This window comes from Artemia sp. Qi Xiang Cuo, chromosome 5 (assembly GCF_049724085.1).
Source record: "Artemia sp. Qi Xiang Cuo chromosome 5, ASM4972408v1, whole genome shotgun sequence".
In the NCBI taxonomy this organism is placed as follows: Eukaryota; Metazoa; Arthropoda; class Branchiopoda; order Anostraca; family Artemiidae; genus Artemia; species Artemia sp. Qi Xiang Cuo.
In genome coordinates, this window is record NC_142798.1 from 35025965 (window position 1) to 35053017 (window position 27053).

At 34.6% G+C, this 27053-nt stretch overlaps 1 protein-coding gene across 4 annotated transcripts in view; it reads right to left on the reverse strand.

Moving 5' to 3' along the window:
- PolD1 (DNA polymerase delta 1, catalytic subunit) overlaps positions 1–27053 on the reverse strand; it is a 122337-nt gene that overhangs the window by 15888 nt on the left and 79396 nt on the right. For all 4 annotated transcript variants that reach the window (XM_089089521.1, XM_089089524.1, XM_089089523.1 and 1 more), the window contains exons 13-16: positions 26096–26295; positions 21572–21839; positions 19473–19706; positions 10255–10427 (exon numbers count right to left, since the gene is read on the reverse strand). In XM_089089521.1, coding sequence (XP_088945647.1) covers positions 10255–10427; positions 19473–19706; positions 21572–21839; positions 26096–26295 — 875 coding nt within the window. The remainder of the gene's footprint in view (positions 1–10254; positions 10428–19472; positions 19707–21571; positions 21840–26095; positions 26296–27053) is intronic.

Sequence of the window (27053 nt, forward strand, 5' to 3'; positions counted from 1 at the left end):
CGCACAAAAGTTTGCTCACTCCCTGAGTCAATTACCATATCGTTCAATTTTCCGTTTAATTTTCCTTCTATTTTATGTGATCTCACAAACTCGTCAATATTTCCTTGATTATGTGCTATAGCCCAATTCGTTCTTTTATAGGTTACTTTCTCATCTTTATTATGGCAATTTTAAGAAAAAGGCTCCGAGAAATCAATTTTTAGCAGATTATCATTATTTTGACTATCAAGCTTTTCTTTTGTCCAATAGGGCGGCGCAGCCTCCCAATTTGTTTTATGGGCCGGTTCACCTCTCCCCGTAGTTAACGGAGTATTATATTTTTCCGTCGTTTTTTCCAAATTGTATATGTATAAATATACATCTTCATTTTCTTTCATTGGTTGAAGGTTTACTGCCTGCATTATCTCTATTGTAGACGATTTCTGAGGCTCTTGGTAATTTCCCTTGGTAATCAGTTCCATTATGTATTTTATTTCCTCTCTGTCTGCCTCCTCCTTTTTTTCTCTGGCTATCCTATGAGCCTCTTCCTTTTTTTCCCTGGCTATCTTATCCGCCTCCTCCTTTTTTTCCCTAGCTATCCTATCAGCCTCTTCCTTTTGTTCTCTTTCTTGTCTATCTTTCTCTCTTTCTTTCTCCATGAAATTTAATAGTTGTTGTGTCATATCTATTTGGGTACTTTTTCGCGAGCTCCTACTGGATCTCTATTCAACACTGTTCCTTCTACTCGGACTACTTTGATTTCGTCTGTCATTATTTCTTCTTAATTCATTTTCAGAATCCGTTCGTTCTATATGCGTATTGTCTCTTTCTTTATAGGCTACTCTAGCCTTTCCTTCCTCTTTTCTATTCTTTCTAATTTCATCTTCCTCAGCCTGCATTTTTTTCTTATATTCTCGGAACTCTCTCTCTAAGGCCTCCATATTAGCCTTTCTTTCTATTTTCCTACTTCACATTTCCAAATTCCGTTAACTTCAAATTACCTCTTCAGTCTAAATGAAAATTCTTCTATCCATTTAACTTCCTGTCTCTCGCGGAAAATGGTTTTGACACACAGCAATTTTAGCCTTATATTTTTTAATACTAATTAGTTGCGCGATATATTGATTCGTAAATTGTTCAATTATGATCTCACAAGGCATAGCCCATAATATATCTTCATAATTCTTTTAATTGATTCCGTATTTTTCCTTTTCTCTTTATATGTAATCACAATAGGCTACTATCACTATGTAGGCTAACTCGGCTAGTCTCTTCGAAAACGCAAAATTCTTTTACTATCAGTGCTGTTGATAGCTCTTTTTCTTGCTGCCACCACTTATTGGGGGGGAAAGCCCCGGCCCCAAATTATAGAGCTATGCCCGTGTCTACCACACCTGTTCTGCAAATATCGTGTTTGGTACTACCCGATTTACAGTATACCCTGTCCCAGGGTATGATAACGCGATCGAGTGGTCAAATGGCCACTTTCTAAAGCCGAATGTACCCGCCTTGGGTTACGTCTAGAAAATCTCTTAACTCTCTCCTTGGAGGTAATGAACCTTCCTGTCAATATAATAATGACGGTACCTCGTAGCTCTATTCCTACCCTGCCTGGGTTACGGTAACTAGTACAGAGTTTGTAGAAAATACCTTACTTGTATTCTTCCAAAAGGTCACAATAGTACCACAAAAAAATATATATATCCCCGAATGGGGTCAAAAGGCAGACTAAAAAATAATAATAATCTTTACAGCACTGTCCGTAGGGGTGGACCGTCACTTGGCCCAGCCAATCAGCTACATCCCCATTCAAACCCAATTTTACCTCTTAGATTTATCTTTCAATGACTCCTAAACCAGGAAGTACGAAAATAGAACTAAGTTCAAAGCTTACATATTGCAAAACCACTATCGCTTAGTAACGGAATTTAACCTGTCTTTTGAAATTATACTATAAGCAAATGTAATTAAGAAAACGAAAACAGAAAACGTCAATTATCTGAAAGGAAAAGAAACAGGGGTGGAACCCCCCCCCCCAAAAAAAAAAAAAAAAAAATATATATATATATATATATATATATATATATATATATATATATATATATATATATATATATATATATATATATATATATATATATATATACGTGGGAGGATCTTTCCATGGAGGAAGGGACATTTCAATGAAGGGATCACCAGATTTCCCAGCATTATTTTAAAAACGATCAGAAATTAAATACAAAAAGAAGTTTTTTCAACTGAAAGTAAAGAGCAACATTAAAACTTAAAACGAACAGAAATTATTACTTAAATGAAGGGTTCGCCCCCTCGTCAATACCTCGCTCTTTACGCTAAAGTTTTTGTTAGTACTTTCAAAATAGCTATATATTCTAATTAAACGGCCTTTGTGATTCAGGTGTCATTCTTAAAGAATTGCGACAAAATTCAAACTTTAGGGTAAAGAGCGAGGTATTAACTAGGGGGCGAATCCCCTCATATACGTAATAATTTCTGTTCGTTTTAATTTTTAATGCTTCTTCCATACTTTCAGTTGAAAAAACTTGTTTTTTTTTTTATCTAATTAAACAAAAGATCAGCAGAAATAACGTCAAATATTTTTTAAAGCATAAAATTACCCTAAATCACGATCAATAAATAAATGGAACCCAAAAACGAAAATAAATTACAATAGATGAAGGAGTTAAACTAAGAACAAGCAGAAAAGAATAGGAGTAGGGCTGACACCCCATATGCCTTCTAAGGACCAAAATATAATTTGCACTTTACTGAAAACAATCCTTATTTAGAGATTAAATAAATTCTTAATTCTCATAATTTCGAAAAAAATTTGGGCTATATATTTGCACATTAGGGGTGGGGGGTAAAGCATAGCATATATTAAATACGTAACCTAACTTAACCTAGGTACCTTTTTTCCCCCTAAACCCCCCAAAAAAACAGTTTAAAAATCGTTAACGCAATGAAAACCACGCCTTGCATTGCATTACTCTATAGCGGTCTCTTGAATTGGCAAGTTTATATATATATATATATATATATATATATATATATATATATATATATATATATATATATATATATATATATATATATATATATATATATATATATATATATTTAACTAGTGACGCGTCAACGAAAGGCTGGGATATTTTTTTAAATATTCCATGAAAACTGCCTCAGGTTAGTAATCTTTGGGAGAAAAGCAACTCTATCAAGGACGCCGGCACTGGAACTAAAATACGTTTATATATATATATATATATATATATATATATATATATATATATATATATATATATATATATATATATAAACGTATTTCAGTTCCAGTAAAGTACAAATTATATTCTGGGCTTTAGAAGGCACGGGGTAAGGCACGGGGGGGGGTCAGCTCTACCCTTATTATTTTCTTATTGTTCTGGTATGACTCGGTCACGTATTGTAATTTCTGTTTTTCTTGGGTTTCATTTATTTATTAATGGTGATTTATGGTAGTTTTACACTTGAAATAACAGTAATTGGTAGTAATAGCAATAATATTCACATTGTGCATTTTCTGTCAAGTTCATCATCCCACCCTAATGTCCTGATAGTTTCAACATTATATATAATTTGTTTCTGAGACATTGCCAATACGCTCTTTTGATAGCCTGCATGAAGATTCTGTGTTTCGATTTAACCCAATGTCCCCCTCAAAAGTCTCTGAAAGTTACAGATTAATACCATTAGCCTTAGTAATAGTAGTGCTAATACCAATAGCAGTAGTAGTACTGCTATAACTCGTACAATGCACATAGTAAATTTTTATTTGATCAAAATACCCTTCAACATCCCCTGAAAGCTTCAACCTAGTACTCTATGCCGCTCTTGAGATACTACGGATACACCCTTTTGACCGTCTGCATACACACAGCGTGTTTCAATTTAGTTCAACACCCCCTTAACATTTCCAGAAAATTTCTCTTTTTATACCCTCAACCTTAGTAGTACTAAAGCTTTCTATACTAGGGAATATTAATTTACCTTACTAATAATTATAATAATTATATCAGGATATAATAATTATATCAGGAGCAGTTTGCATATAGCACCTTTTAATTGGTTCAGCCTTACCCTCAACTTTCACTGAAAGTTTCAACTTAATATTCTAAGCTGTTCGTAGGACATAGCTGTAACACCCTTTTAATAACCTAAATCGACATAGCGTGCTTCGCTTTAGTTCAACATCACCCTCAATATTCCCTGAAAGTTTCACCATAATACTTTTAGCTTCGGTAGCAATACTAGTCGTAGTCATAGCGGCTATAAAAGTAGTTGTAGCAGTAGTAGTATTGACAGTATCAGTTGTAGTAATAGTGGCTGTAGTAGTATGCACATAATGCCATTTGGTTAGTTCAACATCCCCCTCAGCATGTCCTGAAATTTTCAACTTAATATCTTAGACCATTCCTGATACAGCCTTCTGACAACCTGCATACACAGAGTGTGTTTTGATTTTGTTCAATATTCCCCCTAACATTCCCGGTAAGTTTTATCTTCATTTTAGTATCCTAAGTAGTATTAGTAGAGGCAGCAGTAGTAATGGTAGTAGCAGCATGCATAGAGTGCCTTTTGGTTCATTCAAATTCGCTCTCAACACCCCCTGGAAGTTTCAACTTACTACTTTACGTTGATCCTGAGAAATTGCTCCTACATCCTTTTGGCAACCTGAATGCCTATAGTACGTTTCCATTTAGTGCATCATCACCGTAAATATTCCCTGAAAGTTCATACACGTAGTGCTTTTTGGTTAGTTCGACATCTTCCTCAACGTGTGCAAAAAGTTTCAACTTAACATTCCAAGCCATTCCAAAATATTACACAACGACATCAAACACAACGTAAGTTTTGATTTTGTTCAATATCCCCCCAACATTCCCTGTAAGTTTCATCTTCATATTCTTAGCCTCAGCAATAGTAGTAGTAGAAGTAGCAGGAGTAATAGTAGTAGCAGCATGCATAGAGTGCCTTTTGGTTCACTCAACATCGCTCTCAATACGCCCTGGACGTTTCAACTTACTACTTTATGCTGCTCCTGAGAAATTGCTCCTACATCCTTTTGTCAACCTGAATGCCTATAGTATGTTTCAATTTAGTTCCACATCACCCTAAATATTCCCTGAAAGTTTCATACTAAAACCCTTAGCCTCAATAGAAGTAGTAGTCGTAGCAGCAGTAACGGTAGTAATTGTGGTGACACACACATAGTCCTTTTTGGTTAGTTCGACATCTTCCCCAACGTGTGCAAAAAGTTTCAACTAAACACTCCAAGCCGTTCCTAAAATATTACTTATATGCTCCTTTGACAACCTGCATTCATATAATTTGTTTTGATTTAGTTGAAACTCCCCTTAAATATTCCCTGAAAGTTTTCCCTTAATACGATTAGCTTTACTAGTAGCAGTAGTTGTAGTAGCAGTACTATGCACATAATGCCTTTTGGTTAGTTCAAATACCGCCTCAACATACCTTGGAAATTTCAACTTAATTTTGTAAGCCGTTCCTGAGATATTGCTGGTACACCCTTTTTGACAATCTACTTGCTCATAGTGAGTTTTGATGTTATTTCAACATCCCCTTAAACATTACCTTAAAGCTTCACCCTAATACCCTTAGCTTCAGCAGTAGCAATAGTTATAGTAGCTGTAGTATCATTAGTAGCAGTATGCATATAGCACATTTTGATTTAGTCAAAAGGTGTTCCTTATGGTTAGTTAAACATCCCCCACAACAAACACTGTTCCAACTTCATTCTTCAAGGCGTTCCTAAGATATCGCTGATATGCCCTTTAGGTAACCTGCAGGCACACAGCGTGTTCTGATTTAGCTCAACTTCCCCCTCAATATTCCTTGAAATTTTCACATTCACACCCTTAGTCTTAGTGGTAGTAATAATTATGCAGAAGTGACAATAGTAGCAGTAGTAGTTTACACATCTTGCCTTTTGGTCAGTTGAACATCTCTATCATCATTTCTTCGAACTCCAAACTTAATACTCTAAGTCATGCCTGAGACACATCCTTTTGACAACCTGCGTACACATAGTGAGTTTTGATTTAGTTCAACGTTCACTGAAAGCTTCACCTAAATGCCCAACTTACAGCCATTGCCAAAAGACCTAAATCCAGATTCGCAAAATAACTCTTCTTTGTAACTTGTACGGCCTGACTTAGTTTAGTGTTTATTTTCTCAATTAGATTACACATGACTAGGAGATCAACAGATATTAAATAATTTTAAACTTGCAAGATCATATAGCATAAAACTGAACTAGCTTTTTTTAATTATTACTACTACTACTACTACTATTAACAACTCACCACAGCATCAAGCCGCTTGAGGCCAACAGAGTTACGCAACCACCTCTTCCATAACAATCTATTCAAATCTTCCTTCTTTACACCTTCCCAGGAAGTTCCCATTTCGCTTTAATCTTTCCTTAGACATCCTCCCAACCTAACCGAAGACGACCTGTTTTTCATTTAGCTTTAAACGGTTGGCCAAAAAGAAAAATCTTTGGATTTTTCATCTTCAGAACGTGACCTAGCCATCTCAACCTTTCTCTCATTGTAGCCCTAGAAAGAGGGGTGAAACGACACTTTCCGTACAGCCTACTGTTTGACATACGGTCAGTCAGTCGGGTACCCAAAACAATCCGTAGGCAAGCTCTCTGGAAAACACCTAGCAAATTTTCCTCTGTTGTGTAGTTCACTACACCCACTGTATTTACTGATAATACTAACTAAGTAAGTGGAGCTGTTCATTTGATCGATTTGTTCGTTACCCAACTTAACCTTTTCATCTTCACTTATTTCTAGCCTTCGCAACTTCTTAACAGTATTTTAAAACCTATTCTTGCACCCTGAACTCGCAAAACCTCTATAAGTTCATTCATTTTGCTAACATTTTCATCTATGGTGCTTAAATAATCAGCAAAATCTAAGTATAGCGGAACTTTACGTCCCCATTTGATTCCGTGTTCCCCCATTGCCTTTCCTGTGCTCCTTAAGATTACTTCTTGTGCTCCTTAAGTAGTTTCTTTAATTCTTTTAATAAATATATTTTTCGACAGACTATTACATCGCTAGTACGACAGATGTTTCTCCTCATTACGATCAGATTGGCAAATAAGATATTTTAAACGCTTCCTTTAGGCGGAAAATTCCAAATTAGAAATACATCAATATATAATTCAAATAGCGTCCTAGAACAAAAGTCCCCTTGAAGCAGGCCTCTTTATGGGTTTATTTTCGTTGTGTGTCTTCCATTCACTTTTGTAACCACTTTCGGTGCCGATTATGTTCTTTAAAATTTATCATCTAGCCTGGAAATCACTGAAGCAATTCTGCTGTATTTTCTAGTTTTTTTTGTTTTTTTTTAGTGCTCTGATAAAGGAATAGTTTCTTCTAGTATTTTCTCTTCGTCTGGGGTTATTCTTCCAGTTTCGGTTTTCGGCTTCCCAATTCGGTTTTCCATTCTCTTTAGGCAATTTGGAAGACCACACTGCCTTTCCATTGACTTACTTGACTTGACTTAACTTAAAGCTTCTGCCGAGGGTTCGGCGTAGAGAACGATGAGTCCATGCGCCTTCAGGCTGACCTATCGCTTGCCTGGCTCGCAGCTTCTTCCACCGGAAGAACTTCCTTTCCATGACAATAAACAAAAGTTCAAATAGGGATCATTCACAAAAATACTGGATATTTTGGTCACTGCACATGTGACCAAAATATCCTGTATTTTTTGTGAATTATCACTGTTTATTAAAGGATTTATCCCTATTTGAACTTTTATTTACCTTCCTCTTTACTTGCACCTTAACTTTTTCTGACAACATTATTTGTCTTCATTCCTCTAACTCTTGCAATCTATTTTTGTCTTCAAACTTCTGCTCTTGTCTTTGTTTAATTTGTTGCTTGACTCCACAATATTCGTGCCAGAAACTTTGCCTAGAATTTATATTCTCCATCAGGTCTGTATAGATAGCATTTGTGAACTTCTGTGTTGTTGTTTTTCTGTTGTTTTTCCCTTCTCTGTTGTTTTTCAAGACTTCTAATAAACTGCCCTAATTTTAACTTAGATCGAGTCCCAAACTGGGAAAAGCATGTTAAGCATGTTCAATAACGTGCATAAGCACTTATTTTTCCAATTCGTTTAAATTGCTTTGAATTATTCTCCTAGTCTCTTTATCTTGTAATAAATTTGAGTTCATTTTCTAGCATACTTGTTTTGTTATTTTTTTTCGGGGGGGGGGGGGTTCGACGGAATGACATTTTGTTGCTCAAATTTGAGCATAGTAAACAAAGCGGTATAACCTATGAAAGGTATTGCTATATGTTCAACGTTTGACAGTTTTTTACGAGATCTGGGGTGAATTTTGTCTATAGGACTTGCCCCTCTTGCGTCAATACATGTGTTCGGTAAACCTTTAATTCTTTTCAGTTGAGCTCCCAAACACGTACAATTTATTTTATTTCTTCGCTTAGTTTCCTCTTGACGTTTTTCTTGGTTTTACTTCTTATGTCTCTCTGCTGTAATGCACAATTAAAGTCCCCCAAGACCATTATTAATTCCAAAGTTCTTCTTAGAAATCATTCTTGTTGCTCGAAACTATTTGTGCCAGACGTTAGGTGTACATTACCCAATGACACATTTTCCCACTTAATGCTGCTTTCTTTTCTATCTGTTTCATACTTAAGGCATTATTTATACTTTTTGTAATTCCGAAAAATGAAACCTGTGTCAAGCGCAAGGCCTGCTGATATAAACTTATAATCTTTCTCTCAAAGGAGCCTTAAATTCGTAGTGTCTACGTCCTGGACGCACAAAATATCCAGATTGTTTGTTGAAATTAAACTTAGAGGTATTTTTTGCCTTTCTAATGTTTTAATACATTTAATTTTAGAGCTCCTATTTTGAAAGCCATATTTTGTCAGGGTCTTTTTATTCTTTTCCATTTTATTTCCTTTTTTATCACTTGCTTTCGTGCCTTTTTTCTTCTCACTGCTTGAATAGGCCAAAACTTGCGAGACATTGCTACACTGTCTTTTGGGGATTTCTCAAGTATTTTTTTTTCCGGCTTTTCCTGTAAAAATGCACTTCGAGGCGGTATCTTTGGCTATTTGCTAGTCGACACTCTTGCATTTACCTTTTACTGGGCATACCCATTTTAATTCTTTTTAATATTGGGACACTGTTTGATCCAGGTGGGTTCTGGTTGCCGATACCGGATGTTTTATGAGTGGAGATGCGGCACAACTTACACATATTTTATTTAGCAGATAATTAAAAGTAGTTCCTTGTAATTCCCAATATATTCTACATTTAGAATACATTCCAATCATTCTTTAATATTCGAATTATTCTAATCAGGTTTATTCTACATTTTCAGATCATTCTGTTCTTTTCCTTTCTGGGCGGCTTTACCCTATTTAACCCATTATTTCCACTTCTGTAAATTTCTCCTTTATCTTCCTCTCTGGTATAGGAATCAAAAGGTAGTAAATAAGTGTTACCTTCCGAGTATTACTGAGAAGCTGACTTGTTTATATGAAAAGCTTTCGGAAACGGCGTATCGGCGTTTGTCGCCTCACCACGGTTTGATCCGTTTGTTTTATCAATCTTATTTTTCTACTGTAATTTTTTATTAATGTTATTATTTAATGTTATTTTTTATTTTCGTTTTTGTGTCAAGTTTTTTTTTTCTATCTATCTTTTGATGCAAGTGGGTTATAAACAAATAGTATTGTAGTATTGTAAGTGGGTTATAAAATAGGTATTAAACAAATGTATTGGGTCCTTGGAATTATCCATAAACGTATTTGGTACATATTTAAGTCCAATTTCATTCCCACTTTTGATTGGCAAGGATATTCATGGATTTATCGTTCAATTTGGGCTATTTTATCAACTCTGATAATGCGAACAATCAAGACGTGACAATTCATTCTAGGTCCGTACTTTACCTATAGGTAGCAGTAGCAACTAGACACTAAAGTTTATCTAGCCTAAGGTCCAGAACTAAGTTATCGTTGACGATGATTACTTATTTAGTATTATTTCTGTTCCAAGACAACGGGTAGGAACAAGTTATAGTCAATTTTCATTACCAAAAGTACGGAATGAACTAAAATATAGCATAAATTTTATTCAACACGGAAAAGATTAAATGTTAATGTACTAAAAACCCTCGATATCAGTGGTTAAATAACAAACCTTTGCATTAGAAGCTTTTGAAGGCATGTATTCAAAATAGCTGCAGCCAAAGGACAGTTGTCCCTCCTAACAGTTTCAATGCCTTTGCAGTCCATTTTATCCCATTTATCAGGTTGCGTGAAATAAAGACCAGCATATCGCTTTTTGTTAATAAGCAAATATGGAAAGTAAACCTGCAATTATTGAAATAATTAATATCGCTCTTATCGTTAACAGATACGAAGCAAACTTCATAGACCGTAGGAAAGTGCAAAGAATTTGAGCTTTAATGGTATGACACACTTTAGTTGGACGGAAAAACAGAAGTCGGTGCTTTGGTACCGGGGTCGGGACTCTGTAAATCTAAAGTCGGGGCAGCAGCTTGGTAATTCGGTGCCCAAGAAAATTGAGGTTATTTAAAATTGGGTGCGCCAATAGCGAATTTTAGTGCTCAGAAAAACCAATACAGTAGGCCTACGATAGACAACAGGATAATATATATGAAGGGTACCGATTTAATACTTTCTTGCAAAAACTATTTTGCTGAGAAAAAAGTCAATAATGCAGATGGAAGAGAAGAGGGAACAAATATTAGTTACGTACAGCCTCTAACCCTCACTCAGCCCCTAGATCCTAAAATATCAAGTCACAAAAAGAAACATCTATATCTACTACAAAGTAGCCGTGGTTGCTCTATATATATATATATATTTATATATATATATATATATATTCCAAAAATATCAAACCATCCCACCCTATACTTGCGAAATTATCTTCTTTATATTTTCATTAAAAATAAAATCATAAAAAACCATCTCCGGCACCATTTTCGTGAATTAGGGTTTGAAACACATTTAAAAAAAAATTAATGTTACAACAGAAACTAAATCAATTGTTATTGCTACGGTGATAGAATTAGCAAGCTACTGTCACGACTATATGCATTTGGGTCCCGAATTTAGAAAAGTACTGACCCAACTTTAGATCCCAAAGAACAACCGACCCGGGTATCGAAGACTGGATTATTTAGAGTCTTAATAAGACTAAAAAAGATATTTAAGACCTGCGGCGCAAAATACTTTATTTTTTCCTTTCTTTGCACGCGGAATCAAGCCTTTATCTCGACACCATTCATCTAAAAGAAAACACTACTAGCTTAACTCCGACTTCACATAAACAGCAGGCTAACCAAGGTCTTTTAACATTTCCACGTTCAACAGAGCTTATTTTAATGAATTACAATAACTTGTTGAATAAACAGAACTAATGTGCTCTATTGAATGTGGTTTGAACATCAAAATGAATTTCTTGCGAAGAAAAATCATAAACGAAATCTTGAAAACCCATAGAAGATTTGAAACATCATGAAATCGTTCAGCCACATCCTAGGAAATTCCAATGTAGATACAAGCTTAGGCAAAGGATCATCACAAAAGAGGACAGAAGCACCACCAGAGGAGCTTCCTTCCAAGGATTATCGTGTTTACTACAACCCCTTTCCAGATCACAGCTACTGTCACAGAAAAAATGTTCTTGTAGGAATAATACATCGCAAGGATACATAAGCTCTCATAAGGCCTTTATCTAGCACAGAGGTGTTAACGTTCCATATAGTTACTCTTAATGAGCGGCTCATTTTGCCAGCTTTGAGGCTTCTGGACACTCATAGCATATCTCTTTTCGTATACAGAGCTCATTTTTTCACAAGCTGGCATGAAATATCTCAAGTGTTCTTAACTCAACCACTACGGTTCAAACGTTTCGCAGGTTTCCCACAACTGTAGGCAGTACGGTTGTGGAAACAGTTCAACAATAGTAGCACTGGGGAGGGTACGTCTTGTATTCAGAAACGGGTAGACACTCATTCCCAATAACAAGGGAGCTACTAATTGCCTACTGAAGTTGTTCTTTGGTTTCATATTTTTGACGAAAGGATTCAGTCGTACAAATTTCAACAGCTTTTTTTCAAATTTCATCAACAAATTTCAGCATTGCCACTGGCAATGAGACCCTGAACATCTTCACTAAATATTCCATGTGGATTACGGCGTAAAACACCCCAAAAATGTGGGAGTTCTCCCTTTTGCACAAGCGACACGACGTGAGTTCGTTATAGAAACAGCGAGAGCATTTGCAGTGTATATATCAGATGTGATTATCAGGCCTTTACTAAACTTAAAGGCAAAAATGCTAGAACTAATATCACCAGCAAAGAAATCCAGGAAGTCTTTGTAGGAACTTGGATTGTCAAAAACCTCAGATAATTTCTTTTTACAATCACAAAATACAATACCTTCGGTTTTGAGTAGATACAACGTGGGGGGAGAGGCTGGGCGAGGAAACAGTGTTCGCACTGCTATGTTTAGCATAAATATGAATTTTCACGTAAAATTAATTAAGTTCACGTGCAAGTGTTTCGATAGTTCCACAAGGGAGCATTGACACCTGATCAGGCTCAACCATAGCACAGAGAGACAATAGTACTCTTTTCTCATCAGATATATCAAGCACCCTTATGATGTCAACAACGTTATTCCCATGTTTTTACCCTTCAGTAGGCCAGATAGACACAGCTCCAGGCCATAGCTTTTTCTTATCCTCCGTAATTTCCTTATGCTTGAATAAATCACAAAATTGTCATAATCGAATCTACAGTGCATCCCGTTTTAATGGCTCGCGGGATAAAATTCTTTACAGGATTCAGCACAAGTTTCTCGATTGCCATTTCAAAACAGTATATTTAAATGAATGACCATAGGGTAGATCGATGGGCGTTGCTAGAATAGTCGCTAATGACAATCCCCGAAGAGTAAATTCTAATAGCAGATTCTGATTAGCAGAGGAAGCGTCAGTTCCCGCTTACCTAATTCCCGTAATTTCAGGGAGACCACCCCACGCAGGTATACCAACACTTGCAACAGATATCCGACCCTCTTCTGCTTGCATAATCAGAACCAAGATTTTTAATGGTTTAATAATATTTTAATAGGCAGAAATTTTCTAATTGCGTTCAAAACCAGTCAACTAAAGTAAACAATAGAGTCTATCGAGTTTTAGAGTTCAATTAGACAAAAATTTCACTTAATGTTACTTGTAATATAATTAGATTAAACTAAAAGTTAGATTCTACCTGCGCATTTACTATTTTAGGGCTATCTGACTCGATCCATATTTTAAGCGCTTAGAACCTGAAATTTTCCGACTTATTAAACATCTAAAGCCTTCTTAACTTAAACAATTTTACACAAAATGAGATAAAAAACTAAAAAAAAAAACGGAAGAGATTGAAATTCAATTTCAACAGACACAACTCTTGGTAGAAAAATTAGGTAAATGATTGACGCTTAACATTATAGATGCTTTAGCAACCTGGCACCATGAAAATTGTCATAATGAAAAGGATGAAACCACACAGTAAATGGTGGTAGTAAACCAAAGTTCCCTACAAACCAAGGTTCCCTACAAATCATTTTGAGATTTGTTTATTTACTGTTCTGATTCGAAAAAAAACTGAAACAAGAAGATGCTGACTTTTATTCAAAAGTTATTGGGGGCAAGCTCCATTTAGCAGATCAAACAGGTACTAGTTCAAATGCTTCAAAAGTACTGATTTTAGATACCTTTATGTATATTTTTGGTGGAATTATCCATTTAGCCTTGAAATCAAGAGATGCTCCAAAGAGGCTAAATATAAACTATAACCAAAATCATTATAGGATAAAATACAGCATAAATGGTAGAACTACAAGGTTCTAGTCCGTAAACAGAAATAATCATTAGTAGATCCTATACAATTGGCAGCGTAAATACTAACACGGAGTACACAGTCACATATAACGCTGTGCAAGGTGCGATCAAAAAGGTTTATGCTAAGAGTCTGCGATAAACTGAATTAGCTGCAAGTGGTCATTTTCATGTCGATTAAAAAAAATGAAAAAAAGTTTAACGTAGAAAAGCTGAAAAGTTTAAAGTAGTAAGAAATAGTCTAATTTGTTATTTACACATTTGAGTTCTAACTATTATACTTTCTCTCTCTCTCTCTCGCTCTCTCTCTCTCTCTTCCCTTTACTGAATTTTTCCCGTCTTTCCTCACCCCTTACCGACCTCTCTCTCTCTAACTTCTTGGAGTTCCATTATGAGGATTAATTTCACTAAACCTAATCTCTAGAACCAGCGCTATTATCCTGTTCAATTGAGTCCAAAAAGTACTTCTCAGGTTAAACATTTTTTTTTAGCTATTAAGGTATATATTCCCTTCGCAGTTTTGATATGTTACTTTTCTGCTCTTGTAAGGTTTAATGTGTCAAAGAAAGTCAAAAACTTTGTTATCATACCGTAGCTTAAATTCAGTTCTATCCATATACAGAATAGAATTTTTGTAATTTAGTTTACAGTGTTTTTTAAATTGAAAATATATTGAAAACCGGCTGAAAATCGTTAAAAAAAGTACAATTTCCATATTGTTAAGTGAGTTTAGGCCCCTCTCTATTAAAATTTTAAATAACATTATAATTCTGGCTCAGTGACTGCATAGATCTGAGACAAATGAATCTGACAGTACAAGCATCCTGTCCTTTTGATGAAAGTTCCAGCTATAGGCTTATCGCAAAATTTGCTACTTTCAGAGGGAATAAATACCTTAACAAACTTATAAATTGGTAGATGGCGTTATTTGATTCAAACGCTAGACCCTGCCCCTTTACTAAACCAAACATCCGCCAGAAATCTGGGGATATTTCAAATGATGTAACACGGCGCTTAATATTTTAAAGAAATAAGTTCCCTTAACAAAAATTCATTCTCAGACCTTGACTTTGGATTACTGGCTTTTGCATTAATACATAGATAAATCATGAACTTCAATTCCAAAATTACTTTATAGCTCCCTTTAAATTTTTATAATATTTTTTGTTCCAGAGCAACTTGAACGGAAAAATAGGAGTAACCCAAAAAAAGCAACAGAAAAAAAATGTAATAATGACAGGACCAAAAACTATGGGGAACTGATAAGAGATGATTTCAGAGTTTGTTTCTAAGAAAAAAGATCAACCAAACATCATCTAGTATTACATGGGAAAATTCCAAAGCGAACTATAAAACATTGCCAGTTAAAAACATTGTTTGTATTAATTTTCATCTCTTTTTCATTTTGCTTTTAATTTGACACAAGAATGAAGGCCCACTTTGCCAAAAGGGCACAATAAACCTGCATACATTTTTTCTTACATAACTGCCTAAATTCTCCATATTACCCTAACCCCCAACTGCTATAAAATGAATTAAATTAGCTTAAAAAAAGCGAATCTGCCAACGTTCATACAATTTTAGGTTAGATCCAAACAAACTCAGACGTTTAATCAAAAATTCAAATGAAGAATACAAAACAAGCGTGGATTTAAATTTTAAATCCAAGGTTGTTTTGAATTTTTCAAGTTCTGCTCTTTAAAAGTACACTGTCAATACACTGTTGTCCGACTAAGAACTTTTTCAATCTATTCTTGGAATAAGGACAGGGCACCAATCGGGGGAACATCTTTATTAGTATTTCCCATCTCCCTAAATTTTGAAAAATACCCTTTTTGTATCTTTATTTTCAAAATTGAATAAATTATAGTTATTTTCAATACTAATCAGAATTGAGTCACCGCTAAGGATCATGGAGTAGTTGAGACTAAACTGTCCACAACTGTAATTTATGCCAAAATTTTCGAAGTTCCCTTACGAGGTCCTCCAGATGAATTTTGAGGAGGAAAATTATCCCCTAACATTCCCTTGTCTGAAAGAATGTATTTGGACTACGCGTGCATTATGGTAGTTTTTAATTCCAACCAGGAATGATTCATAGCTATGAATCACGGAGTAATTACGAAAGAGGGAAACTCGGACGTCAATTACAATAAACAATATTAATGTCATGCATGAAACTAAATTTTTCTGTCAGGATAGAAAATAAATGAATTTGCTAATACTAAAGCTTTGCTATTCAAGATCAATAAAAACTATGCAAGTTTCTTACAGTTGGCACTCTCGGGTTATAGTGACAGAGTAGAAACTCTAATACAACAATATCATCACGAAAGACGTGTGTATACGATTAGTTTTCGGTAAAGCAAGCATTGGCTAAATATTAAATCTTGGTTAAGACGCTTTGAGCTTAAGAAACATCGAATAAGCATCATCTCTTACAGTAGCGCTAAACCCCCCCCCCCCCCCTTATTCCAAAAATCCTGGATTCACCACTGATCCCTTTAATTGTGTTACATAGTGGTACTTTTAGATCTAATTCTCCTTAAAATGCATAGAGCTGCTTGCTACTCTTGCAGGGACAAGAAGGGAAAAATCTTATGATCAAATAACCAATGCAGAGGGTAAATTAGAAATCACATGAAAGATATGTTACGAGTAAAAAGAGGTTTTCATATTTCATAGTGTTGTATATTGACCTGCAACAAAGGTTAATGAGCTAAAACCGGATACAAGCATAAAATCCGAGCAAAGTCAAAAACTGGAACCCAATAGCTATGAAATAAAAATTTTTTTTTTAACTGAATATAAGGAGCGACATTAAAACTTAAAACGAACAGAAATTATTCCGTATATGAGAGGGGCTGTCCCCTCCTCAAAGCCTCGCTATTTACGCTAAAGTTGCTTATTGTTTCAAAAAATAGAGTCGTGAGAAAGAGTCTAACTTTAGCGTAAAGAGCGAGGCGTTGAGGAGGGGACAGCCTCTTTCATATACGGAATAATTTCTATTCGTTTTAAGTTTTAATGTCGCTCCTTACTTTCAGTTAAAAAAATTGTTTTTTTTTATTATTTAATTTTTGAACGTTTTTGAATTAATGCAGGTTTTGATTTTGGCTCACCGTACATGAATAATTAAAACAAAATTTGCATATTAATTTTACTTTTATTTGTTTAAATAGCTTTCTCGAAAGGTGTTCAATTTTATTTACAAACGTTTTTATTAGTAACAAATATACGTAACTTACGAATTAACTTAAGTAAGGAACTTTTATATTCATAGATTTTTAATACGTATATTAGGGGATTCGCCCCCTAGTCAATACCTCGCTCTTTACGCTAAAGTTCGAATTGTGTTCCAATTCTTTAAAAATGACCCCTTAATCACAAAGACCATTAATTAAAATAAATAGCTCTTAAGAAAGTACTAAAACATCTTTTGCTTAAAGAGCGAGGTATTGACTAGGGGGCGAAACCAATCATATACTTAATAATTTCTGTTCGCTTTAATTTTTAATGTTGCTCCTTACTTTCAGTTGAAAAACTTGCTTATTTTTTATTTAATTTCTGATCATTTTTTTAAATAATGCTGGGAAACCCGGCACCCCCTTCATAGCAATGTCCCTACCCCCGTGAAAACTTCCTCCATGGAAAGATCCTCCCCCATAACCCCCGACCCCCCCCCCCTCCCGCACTACCAGAAAATCTCCCCTGAAGACGTCTATATGGTTCCCAATAACCAATACTATATTTAAACATTGGGTAAAGTTCATAACTTTCAGCACTCCCCCCGAGGATTTTGGGGGATTAAGTCATCCTAAAAGACATAGTTATCATATTTTCGGCCATGCTGGACAAAATAGCTATCTCAAAATTTTGATCGGGTGACTTTGGGAAAAAAATGAGCGTGGGAGGGGGCCTAGTTGCCCTCCATTTTTTTGTTACTTAAAAAGGGCACTTGAACTTTTAATTTCCGTTTGAATGAGCCCTCCCACGATATTCTAGGACCACTGGGTCGTTACGATCACCCCTGGGAAAAAAAAAATAAACACGCATCCGTGATCTTTCTTCTGGCAAAAAATACAAAACTCCACATTTTTGCAGATAGGAGCTTGAAACCTCTACATTAGGGTTCTCTGATACGCTGAATCTGATGGTTTAATTTTCATTAAGGTTCTATAACTTTTAGAGGATGTTTTGCCCTTTTCCGAAAATCAGACAAATTTTCTAAGGCGCTTAAATTTTGATGGGTTAACTTTTAAACTTGATGAAACTCATATATTTGAAATCCGCATTAAAATCTCATTCTTTTGATGTATCTATTGGTATCACAATTTCGTTTTTTAGAGTTTCGGTTACTATTGAGCCGGGTCGCTCCTTACTTACATACAGTTCGTTACCACGAACTGTTTGATATGGGATTAGCAAAATGTGCTATTTTTCTACAACAGCATTTAAGAAAAAAAAAGTAAAATAACCCATGAAATCCACCAAATTATTGTGAAAGTCAAATAGTTATTCATATTATTGCTGGATCTTCAACAGCAATGCAGGTGCAACTAACTGTTTAAATACTATTTTTATTCAAACCATAATATGTCAATAAAGTTTCGACAATAAAATAAAAGTTCAAAATAGGGATAAAATCCTTTTTAATAGACAGTGTATAGAAAATTAAAAAAAAAAATACCAGATATTCCGGTCACATATTTAGTGACTGGCGTCATTAGTAAAACCAAACTAAAACAAATTAAAACAAAAGCTTGTATACAAAATCAAATAAAACTAAATATTGTTTAATTCTCTAATTCTTTTCAAAGCAAAGGTGGAAGGTAGCCTCTTTGACCTTTTTGGATTCGGTTTATTCGCGTTCAATGATATAACAATTGTACAAAGGTCAACTACGTTTGGTAAATTTAAATTTACTCTTATCAGATTTTAATAAATTATCATAGATAGAGTTCAGCCCATATTCACCTGTATCCTGATTCAAAGCAATATTCTTGAATAAGATTTTCTGTATTTCAAGAATTTCACGAAAATTTTGCTTTAAACCCCGATCCCTAGAAATCAAAGAGACATTTTCGAACAAAATAAAATGGTCTGGAAAATTAAAAATATTAAAAAGGATTTTATCCCTATTTTGAACTTTTATTTTATCGTCATGGAAAGGCAGTGTGGTCTCCGAAATTATCTAAAGTTTCGACAACCGTTTTCAGAAATTTACTAAAAAACCGACCAGGACGAGGGTAAGTCTTTCACGGGGGAGGATGGGCATCTGACATACAAAACTTCTACTATGATACTATGTTCTTAATTTTTATCTTTATCCGGAAAGAGGGGTGGTTGAAAACCTTAAACGACTTAACATAAACATGTACCTACAGTTAGAAATATTTTTCAAGGATTTATTATAATTCTGAGAAAGTAAGTCCGAAGCCTTCTGTTGTTTCAATCGATATGATGACAAAGTCACTAAGCAATAAATAACAAACCTTTTCGAACTCCAATTTGATAGGCTTTACAAATTTGGCAGAGACACATTCTGCAGCTTCTTTACCTAGAACCATTGCTTCAGCCACGGTATCAACGCCAAATTTTACCATTACGGAATCCGTATCACCATAAACTACTTTTGCATCATATTTATATCCATTGGCAACAGTGAATAGAGATTCTACTTCTGTTTTGGTCTTCTCAATCATGACACGACCAAAGGCAGTTACACTCTTGAAAAAATAAAAATAGATACACATAAATGCTTAAAAAGAATATTATTTAAAATAAATAAGAAGATGGAAAGAATGGGATATTGGATTTTTTTTCCATGGCAAAAATATAATCTTCCAACGCATCAAAAAGTTCCACTCTTTGTTTTCCTGACTTTTTCTTTTTGAAAACATGATATGGGGGAAGTATAAACAATCCAATTTGTCCTAATAAAGCCAAACTGCACATTTTAAAACCATTTCATAAGTCCTTGTAAAGAGCTTCATTTTAAACCACCTTCTCAAAATTAACTAGGTTATTCAATTAACAACCTCTGATTTTAGAGACACGTCTTTAGCCTTTGGGCAGAATCTACATGCAAATCAAGGACTGTGACGTATTTTATCAGCAACGATTGAAATTTGAACAATTTTTTTTATGTTGTTTTAGAGACTATTAATTTAAAAGCCTTTCTATGTCTCGTATGGGAATTCTAGGGAAACTTGAATCATCATCCTTGAAATTCTGGCGACAAGTCCGTGCATTCAATATAACAAATCATGGATTCCAATAATCGAATCGTTATTACAGATTATTTTCATTCAGAAATTTCGCTGAGATAAAAATCTGAACAACAAGTTAATTACCATCAATAATAATCGGCTTAGCACGTAACCAGAAGGTTTTGTTTTGGGTTCTATTCTCCAATCCATCTCTTTGTAGAGCATAACTCAACAGAAATAAGCTGAAAAGAAAAATAGTTACCACTTACACAGTTTCACAATTTATACGAAATTTCAGTGACCCCCCCCCCCCCAAAAAAAAAATCATGATTCTAGACATTGGTATGAAATCTATATAACTGAGAAAATACTCTGGCACCTGTTTTCCCATTGGACACGCTTTGATAGATCTGACTGACGTTACTTCGGCAGCTATAGCTTTTGAATTCTGTAATTGAAAGAGATCGGAAAACCTTCTTTTCTATCTTTAGAGGTTAAGAGGGATTTTAAACTTGTTCTACCAGTCTATGGAAATACCATTTTGATTTTTTGTGTAAGAGTAAGTAATAGATTTTTTTATTGGAACAGCAGCATAAAGCTGATTCAAATATTAAATTTAGTTGAGTGGAGAAAACACTTCTGTGATTTCTTCTCTTTTTGTGTATATACGCGTAATTTGTACTTAATTTTTATTATTTAAATTCTTGAATAAGAAGGTATTCCCATACAAGCTTAGAAAACCTTGTTTTCACTATCCTTAAAAATTATGGAAATTTCATATATTCGCTTGTGTTCTGGTAAAATGATAAGTTTTAAAAAAACAGACAAAAAAGAAAATAGATACAAAAATATATTTATCATTCCTTATAAGTATAAACACTTAACTTCGCATAATTTCGACGTACAGAGATGATCCCCCTGATATTTATTTTCAGCCCCCCCTGGGGAGTTAAAGGAATTTAACCTTGTCAACTTGCGAATAAGAAATTTGCATTTAGCTTATCATCATAAGAAATATGAAGGGTTAAAAACTTCTAAATTTTCTAAATGACAAGGAGGACCATAGTAAATATGAGGAACAACCCCAGTTAAACTCCAACTATAAAACCGCACCTCGATGAAGCTCAATGAAACACATAGTTTAAACGTATTAATTGTAATACTTAAGCTCAGGGTAGAGTAACAAGCAAAAACCGTGCATAAATTTTTGAGTAGAAACTATTATAACTGAGATTTTCGTTTAAGGGAATTTACTGAATAAATAAAAAATAATTGCCGAATTCACATAAAGCTTACAGGCATGTTGCAGTTTGTTTGTCCGTCAAAATGATCAGGTTTTATTCCCTTGTCCTCCAAAATTGAAAAAAAAAAAATCGAGATACCTGTGAGATTTCCAAGCAGGGTAGCTTTCCAACCTGTGCTCCAGTAAAGCCGTAGACAGAGTTGGCGCTAATTTTCAGGGCAAGCTGTCGGCCGTCTAACACCTTCTTTCTGAAAGGGTCAGTTTCAACAGCTAGCTCAGTCTTTGCACGTTTCCTAGCACCCAATAAACTCTCCAAAATTTCGGGTAGAAGTCCTTTCCTGATAGATGACTTCACAAAATAATTCCCAGATGGCGTCTTTATAAAGTCCTCCGGAGAAAGGTTAAACCTAAGATAAAAAATTTCTGCTTTCACTTGTGGTTTCGTGCACCACGCTATGATGAGCACCAAAGAAGCTGGAAGATGACGACCGAAGCGAAAAAACATGTTACGCAGTATTATTGGTCCAATGACAGTTATGATCCAAATTAGGACCACTTCACTCTTTTCAGATACCCCCAACCCCAAAAAAAACTCTGGATCCATGCGTCCATCTATAAAGCTCTTGGGAATTATGGTTCATTGCAGTAGAATTTTGGATGATATAACTAAATATAAAAGTTCCCAATATAAAATAAAATAAAGCATAACATAAAAATAATATAACAGTATCGCAATAATATCATAGTATAATAATAATATAAGTATAATAAAGTAATATAATTTAATATCTTAAAAATCAAGCACCGTGGCAGGATATATTTCATTATATTCTCAATTTATGCTTTTACGCTTTCACTTATAACAGTAAGGTAAGTTTCTTATCTGCCACTGATACTGCATTTATATTACTGACGAGTGTCAGATGTATAAAATTTTACATCCTAGGCAAAGGAGATGGAAAGGGACCCCAAAAGCCACATCAGCAGAATTAATTGGTGTGATGGAGGTAGCTGAAAGATTTTGTGGCCACCTGGAAGACGGCCACAACACCGACATCTGCAGAATTCATTGGTAAAATTGAGGTAATCTTATACGTAGACCAAAATATTTTTTATTCTTAAAATGTGCACTTAAGCAAAACATTTCTTCTATTGTCACCATGATAGCTGCATTAATTTGTTCTCATTGATCTTACTCCCTAGATGTTTGTGAATTGAGTTTAAAAAGACATTGATGACTAGTTCTTTCTAGTTGGTCCGCATTCCCCTGGCCCAAAAAAGAGGCGCTTTTTACTTGGTTGACGTTTATATGTTTTGTAGTCAGCTCATATTGAGTTACCATCAAGTTTATCCTGAGTTTTGTGGCATATGCGCAAAAGTTGACATTTAAAAGTGAGCTGGTTTCTATATGTTGCAATTGATTATTCCTTAAACAAATTAGGTTAGAAAATGTTGTGAGAGCTGAAAATGTCAGCTTTGTCCAAGATATTTCCCAAAAAGAGGGGGAATATTATATTTTAGCCTATAACAGGACGTAGATTTTAGATGAGTTCTTGGAACGAATTAAGCGCGGCTTCCTTTATTGGGTCGAAACAGCGTCACATGGTAGTATATGTTGAAGTTTGGTGCCCACATTTACTAATCTTGGTAGTTGGGGGATCCTTAAATATTAACTACATACACGATCACGCTTTGGGAGGGAGGGAGGGCGCCTAATTCCTCAAAAAGTAGATGAGCAAACCCGATTCTTTTAACTTTTCCAGAAGTTTTTTTTTTAGCTAATCTATTGTTGAATATATTTTCTGCCATCTCATGCTGTATCTGAGACCAAATTATTGGCAATTGAGAATAGAACCTACATAATCAAAGAATCAGAACTGAATTATCGATGGTGGATTTTGTACTTATGTCACATTCTGATTGAAAAAACTGCAAATACTAGAAAGATTTATTATATTCAAATACTAAAGTGACCAGCGGCATTCGTCAATCTCAACTTTAAACCTGAAAATCTTATATAAGAAATTCATTATATAAAGAAAAATACAGTATATTAAACTTTTAAAAACCTGTGAAACTTACAGTATGACATGTAATTACCTTAGTTTCAATTATATTACCTGTTTGTGTATATTTTAGTTTCATTTATGTTACCTGTTAGCAAACTACCAACATATCTATTTGCGATTTAATTATAGACTACCAGTTTCAGCTTTAACTCCGAGTATATTTTTCCAACTCCCAAGGAACTGATTGAACTCTTGGTAGACGTATGCCTCACTAATCCAGTGCAAAATGTAAATTGACAACAAAAAAGAAATATTTATTGCAATGAGAAAATAGAGGAAAAACAGTAGTAAGACCAAAAAATGGTCATTTTTCTACACTAAAATTTATTGGATACTAATAAGTCTATATAGGAAACGAAAAACCCAACACATTTTTTCATTCACTAAAAACACCATGACTTGAACAAACTTTAGTTTGTTCATTCAGTTCATACACAAACTTCAGTTTATTCAAAAACTGATCAAAACCATGCAAATAAGTTAAGCTTCAGCTAATTTGACAAAGTCCATATTTTAACCATTCTTATGTGTGCAGTAAAACTAAAGTCGGTTTTTCACTGCATCTATGAATTCAACGTCAGGACAGTAGCTTGCTAATTTTGGTGCCCAAGAAAATTGAAACTATCCAAGATCAGGGATGCTGGTCGCTAATTCCGGTACTCAGGAAAATCAATAAAGCACTGTAGACAACGTACTACTACATTCGTTGGGTATCGATGGGATCAGTATTTGTAAAAACCGTCCTGGGAAAACATTATTCAAATAATGTGGATGGAAGTAAACAAGAAACAAATGTTTGTTGATATACTAAGACCCAAAACTTAAGGTTATAAGAATTAAACATTTATACTCTTCTAATAAATGTCCTTGGTTGCTTTAACCGAGACCAATTGCAGGAAAATCTTTCCAGAGCAACCCCTTGAAATAATCACACCAATCAGGGGGTCGAGCTCACAACTGGCCCTTAAATTTGAAAAATGTATTCTTTTTTATCTTGATAAAAAAAATTAAATAAAAAGCACCCATCCAAGATTTAGGAACATACCTTTTTTGTGTCTTCACTAAAAGAGATGAAAAAATAATCGTCCCCAGATTCTCGTGAATTGGTGTCACTGTTACGACCCAATTTAAAATTTCCAGAACCGAAATCTTATGAAGCCGAAATTACTTACGGTAGGTGTTAGCACCATTGGTCCTAGTTTGTTTCAGATAAATGCCCTTCCCAGATTCTTTTCTTTTGGTCCCTTAATTATTCTCTTTCCCCCTAGTAATAATTATTAATTTTCCTTTAACTTGGTCACGCCATTTTCTTTCCTTCTTTAATTGTGTAGGTTGTGAAACAAGCCACGAGGCATCAATTGCGCAGTTGGGAAGATTTACGAGTATTAAGTAAGCCCTTGGATTGGCTGGAAAAATCCCCCACCACACACCGCAGGCACGCGGTGAGCGGACTGGGGGAAAATTGGAAATGTGGTTTATAGTTCCTTCTGTAGCCTGACTGAATACAGTAAGATTTTTTATACTATATAATATTTGACTTTTTAGCCTAGGTAGAGTCCAAAGAGATATTTAGAAATATTACCGGTAACCCTTGGCCTTAAAGTGGCCCCTGGGACCATTCGATCACGTTATCGTACCCTAAGGCAGGGTATATTGTAAATCGGGCACTGACATACCCAATGGATACGGAACCGTAGGGGTAAGCGCGGGAATCACACTAACATTTGGGCCGACAAGGGGTTCTCCCCCTCGAGTAAGTGGCATAGCAACATTTTTGCGCCATTTTTGCACCAATAAGTGGTGACCCCCGTACCTTACACCCCCAATAGTAGGTTACCAGAGGCTGCTATACCGGTTAAGACGCTTTTGAAGTTGCAAAATCAGTGAACTACTGCCCCTATTTTAGATCCAAGAGAGCACCGACACGGGTACCAAAGACCTGATTTGAGTGAGAGCTTTATAGATGTCCTAACGTCAAATTGCTTTATTGACATATTTAATCTTCTAAATTTAAAATCATATTTCCTAAAACTAAGAACAGATGTAAAAAAGGAAAAGCCACAAAGACCAAATAAATTTCTTAATAATTTAAAAGAAATAATTATTTTTTATAATGCCACGTGCTAAAAAACCTTGTTGTAGCACAGTGGATTGATGCTCTACTTGGCGCTACGGGGCCCAGGGTTCGATTCCCGCCGCAGCAAGGTCGGTCGACAAGGTTATTCCTTGTCCCTGAGAAACAGATCTAGCAACTGAAAGGTCGATCCGACGCCCTATGTGCCAGCAATCGCTCAGGAAGATCTTTGTCCTTTTTTATTCTGAAGTATTTCAAAATAAAGCTAAATGGAAACATTAATCATTTCCGGAGATATTTCATATCCGACGACTCCGCATTTATAAATTTTCCCCGTTTTTTTCGTTTTTTTTTAATCTTAGTCAAATTAGCTTCTGGATCGCTCACTTAAAACAAGAACAAAATGAAATGTTCAGACATATAAAAGAAACTAATGTAGAATGTTGAAGGTCCACTGAAAACGCGGTTTATATTTTGCTGCCTATCATTCTGAAAATATATAGGTAAAATATGAACTTACTTGTCCATAGTTCCCTGATTGAGAAGAGTAGTATAGCAAAGGTTATGTGCCATCATTATACTAGGATATAGTGAGCTGAAATCAAGAGTGGCAATCGGAATGGAATAAAACCCTTTCAGCGGTTCAATAACGGTCGCTCCTTCAAATTCTTCGCCTGTTTGGGATTGGTAGACTGGCATCAAAAGATCTTGTTCTTTGGCCTTTAATTAAAAAATGAAGTATTTAAGCTTCAGTATTATTTGATGGTGAAATTGTTTCTGCCAAAATCACACTTTTTTCCAGAATAAAAGAAAAAATGAGCGCCCAAAAAGGGATGAAAACCGTATAAAAAGGAAGGAATCTGGTTGGATTTGTTCAACCCCCCCCCCCAAAAAAAATCTCGTAATTTTTAATAAGAAATTCCGAAAGATTATTTTACTCTGTGTTAGCTTTAATGTTATTTTTCTCTGCGTCTGAACACAACCCTGGAAAAGGAAAGCGCAGTAGCCCGAAATTTCATTTTTTTTTTAGTAACCATTAGATTTCTGATATCTTCAACGAGAGCAAAAAAAAAAATTAATTAATGAATAACCAGTAGGCCTAACCGAAAACCTAAGCAAAATATTGTTTCTATATCCGCTATGGATATAACACAATTATTGTTTGCTATATGTAAACTCAATTTGGCGCCATAGCAAGTATATATATATATATATATATATATATATATATATATATATATATATATATATATATATATATATATATATATATATATATATATATATATATATATATATATATATATATATATATATATATATATATATATATATATATATATATATATATATATATATATATATATATATATATATATATATATATATATATATATATATATATATATATATATATATATATATATATATATATATATATATATATATATATATATATATATATATAATATATATAT